Source organism: Entamoeba nuttalli, assembly GCF_000257125.1.
Source record: "Entamoeba nuttalli P19 unplaced genomic scaffold asmbl_4750, whole genome shotgun sequence".
In the NCBI taxonomy this organism is placed as follows: Eukaryota; Evosea; order Mastigamoebida; family Endamoebidae; genus Entamoeba; species Entamoeba nuttalli.
Genome location: NW_008577017.1, coordinates 1 through 4,390, shown reverse-complemented (window position 1 = coordinate 4,390; position 4,390 = coordinate 1). Strand labels below are relative to the sequence as shown.

General features: G+C 26.2%; 2 protein-coding genes across 2 annotated transcripts; both read left to right on the top strand.

Moving 5' to 3' along the window:
- Positions 1 to 554: 554 nt before the first annotated feature.
- Positions 555 to 3,032, top strand: ENU1_112060 (4-alpha-glucanotransferase, putative; the record flags this gene model as incomplete). Its single annotated transcript, XM_008859578.1, has 1 exon — positions 555 to 3,032. The coding sequence occupies one exon, from the start codon at positions 555 to 557 to the stop codon at positions 3,030 to 3,032; it is 2,478 nt and encodes an 825-aa protein (XP_008857800.1).
- A 278-nt stretch (positions 3,033 to 3,310) lies between these two features.
- ENU1_112050 (lecithin:cholesterol acyltransferase domain containing protein) lies at positions 3,311 to 4,369 on the top strand (the record flags this gene model as incomplete). Its single annotated transcript, XM_008859577.1, has 1 exon — positions 3,311 to 4,369. A coding segment is annotated over one exon (1,059 nt), but the record flags the coding sequence as incomplete, so codon positions are not given.
- Between the last annotated feature and the right edge of the window lie 21 nt (positions 4,370 to 4,390).

Here is a 4,390-nt window from a genome sequence, read left to right as displayed (position 1 = left end):
AAGTAATTCATAGTAAAATTTGTTTTTGTCGGTTTTTGTTTTATATAAAAACAAATTCTATCAATTAGTCAGGTGTATGAAAAATTAATGATGAGGCTATTTTGTTGTCATTAATTGTCATGTATAAATCATTATATTCTTTTTTATAACTCAATGAGACATACCTCTTATATTTTTTCTATTATATCTTTTTTTGCACCATTCATTTAATTAATATGTTAGAAGTATATCTTATAAAAATTACTTCTTTAAAAAGAAAGATAGAAAGAAAGTCTTGTAGTGTCTAACAGATTAACTCTAGAAAGCTAAAAAGTAATAAGAGGCATGAAGAAAGAATTTGTGTATCTAAAAAACTACAGAGATTATATGAAAAACAAATTTATTTTCCGTACAAATAGAATTAAAGGAATGCTCTGGAAAGTGCTTCTTAAAGGTCGATTGAAAAAATTATAAGGAAAAATCGTTGATAAGTTGGTGTGAAAATTCTTTTGTTTCTTTATAAGTTTTAAGAACGATTTGAACTAAAAACTCTTAAAAAACAAAATAAAAGAACAATGCAAATTCAATTATTCATTCAAAGAAATACATCGTTTGGTCATGCCATTCAAGTTTCTATTAATAACGAATTAATTCCAATGGAATACAAAGAAGGGTATTGGACAATAGAAACTACCTCAATAGAAAATGGATATTATTATTATGTTGAAACATCATCATCAGAAATTATTAGAACAGAAACATTTCCACACTTATTTCCTTCTTTTTGTAATAACCAAATTAAAGTTGAAATGAGAGATCAATGGAATGATTCATTTGAACCATATTCTCCTCAATTTTTCCAAGAAATAGTTTATTCTAGAAAACAAGAAGAAAGACCTTCACCTTTATCACGAGCTGTTGTTATCCTTAGATGTAAATGGCAAAGTGTACCTTCTGGATATAGTATATATGTTACTGGTTCAAGTTCAGAATTTGGTAAATGGGACACATACAAAGCACTTCAAATGAAGGCTGTTGGTATGTCTTGGTGGGAACTTGCTATTCCAATAGAAAATATTAGAGAGGCATTTGAATATAAATATTTTATGAAAAAAACAGAAATTGTGTGGGAAGATGGACCAAATAGATTATTTGCACCAATGTTAGGACCTTTTATTGGATGTGAACAAGCTGTTATTTATCAAGAGGATATTGTTAAATTTAATGGAAGTTATAAAGCTGCAGGAATAAAAGTTTGTATTAGTGGAATAAATGGAAAAGGAATTGGATGTGGAGATATTAATGACTTATATGATATTATTAATTTTTGTGAAAAAAGTGGAATAAGTATTATAGAAATTCTTCCAATTAATGATTATAACGATGTTTATTATACTCCAAATTCTCTTAATGCATTAGACCCAATGATATTATCATTAAAAGATTTTAAAATAACAAAAGAAATACAAGAAGTTATAGAAGGAGCAAAAAGAGAATTAAATTATGAGAAATGGATAGACAGAAAACGAGTTTTATATTGGAAGAATAAAATCTTTCATTTAATTTTTAATTTAGAAAAAGAACGATATAAAACAGTTACATCAGTATTATTTGAAAAACAAAAAGGAGAAAATGATCTTGAAATTTTTGTTGAAAAGAATAGAAAATGGTTATTGCCATATATTGTATATAAATGTTGTGGAATGAATGGTGTACCAACAATGGAAAATTTAAAAAAATTATTATTAAATAATACTGAAGAATGTGTATTTAATATTTTTATTCAATTTAATTTATTTAAACAAATGAAAGAAATTTATAATTATGCTAAAGAAAAGCATATTGGGTTAATTGGTACACTTCCATTTAGTGTTAGTCATGACTCTGTTGATGCATGGATTAATTCTAATTTCTTTTGTGTTAATAAAGAAATAGTTGATATTATGAATCGTAAAAAATATTATGGAATACCATATAATTGGAATGAATTAGAAAGTAATGAATATTTATTATTTAAAGAACGTATTAAATTAATGAAAACATTATTCCCTATAATTAAATTTGATTCAATTTCTTTCTTCTTTAGAACATGGGAAGTTGAAGAAAATGGAACATATGGATGTTATTATCCACAAAATGGATATACAAAACAAGAATTAAATTATAGAGGAATTAATGATTTAGATAGACTAACATATTGTTATATTCGAGATCATACATTAACATCATTATTTGGTGAAGATAAAGATTATGTTATTGAAAATTTCCTTGTTGATAATAAAGATGGGTCATATAATTTATCTGCATCATTTAGAAATGAAAACCAAATAAGGAATGAATCAGGACTTAAAGAAAAGAGAGCATCAGATAGAAAAATTATTGAGGGATTAATAAAATTATTAAACAACGTTATATTATATCAAATTGGAGATAAATATATTCCATCTCCTTATATAAAAGATACTTATAGTTCTTATGATGAATTAGAACCATCTGTTCAAGAAAATATAAATAAATTATTTGAAGAATTTTATGAAAGAAGAAATTATCAACTATGGAAACAACAAGGAAAAAGAGTATTGTCTTCTTTTTGTGATTCTCAAACAATTTACATTGGACAATGTGAACGTGCATTTTATGAGGAATTAAATAATTTAAAAATTATTATTAATGATTTCTTAAATAGTAATTCATTAATTGAGTCATCTGAAACTCAAACACTAAGAGCATATTGGGAATATAATAGAGATCAACTTTGGAATCAATTAAGAAAAGATGGAAATCCACCTCAATTTTGTACTACACAAATTATGAAGGAATTAATTACAATGAAAATGAATTTACCATCTTTGTTTGTTATATTTAATGTACAAGATATTATTGGGTTGAGAGATTATTATATTATGAATAAAAATCCTCATTTAGAATCATGGGTAATTGATGATAAATTAAAGTATAAATTAAGTGTTACAACTGATGAATTGAATGGAGATTATGATCTTCAAAATATGATTTTACATTTGATAACAATAACTGGAAGAAATATGAATTAATTCATTTAAACCACTTTTTCATTTTACAAAGTTTTTTATTTTTCTTTTCTGTTTATTTTTATGGAGTTTTTTCTTTTTTTATTATGGAAGTTTTCAAAATTTGAAGGAGTTTTTTTAAATAAGAATCAAAGTTAAAACTCGAAAAAAGAAGTTACAAATAATACTAGAAGTTAATGTTGGTCATAGTACTATTATGTATTATCTGTTCTATTCAAGCACAGTTTTGTGAAAAAAGAAAACCTATTCTCATACTAAGTGGAATTTTAGCTTCACAGTTAATGATTGATGCTGATATAGACACTTCGATAGAATTACCCCCTCAATGCCCCCATAAAGTTAAAGGTCAAATTTGGATTAACAGAAAAGACTTTATTCCTTTTAATAATTCTGCATGTTTTATTGAATATATGAAAACATATTGGAATTCTTCTACTAGTAAAATGGAAAACATTCCAGGGGCTAATATATATTATCCAAACTTTCCATCTACAAAAGGAATTTTTGCTTTAGCACCAGATAACCAAAAACTTCTTCAATCAAAAACTAAAGTATTTGCTGCAATGATTCATTACCTAAAAGCTGCAGGATGGAAAGATGGTGTTGATTTAGTTTCTCCTGGTTATGACTGGAGATATGCAGATAGAAGTAATAATAAATGGATTGAAAAAACAACTCAACTAATCCAACAATTAGTAGACAATAATGGTCATAAAGTTATCATTGTTACTCATAGTTTTGGTGGACTTGCTGTTTTAGATTTAATTAATTCCATGTCAAAAAAATTCTGTGATCAATACATTGATAAAATTATCACTCTAAATGCTCCTTTTATTGGTTCAACAAAAACCTTACGAACATTTTTAACAGGAGAAGATTTAGGACTAAAACTTGATCCATTGTTATTAAGACCATTAGCACGTTCATGGGAATCTGATTACCAATTAATGCCCAACCAAAAATATTGGAAAAATGATAATATTGTACAGATTGGAAATAAAAAATATTCCTCTAACAACATCAATGCCATCATTGATCTTGTTGAAGAAGTAAAAGAGTTTGGTAATATTATTTATAACTCAAGCATTAATAGATTTCCATTGGAGTATGTTCCAAATAATGTTACATTACATTGTTTATATTCTCATGGTATTGAAACAATTGTTGGAATTAAATATGACTCCTTGGATCATGACTTCCAGGATGTTAGTTACGTTTATGGAGACGGAGATGGAGTTGTTGATCTCCAGTCTTTGGAATGGTGTAAACTTTCTGGGTTTGCTAAAGTTGTAAAAGATTTAGGAAAAGGAGAGCATGGAACAGTAATTTCAAACACAGAAGTTTTTGATTACATTAAAAAT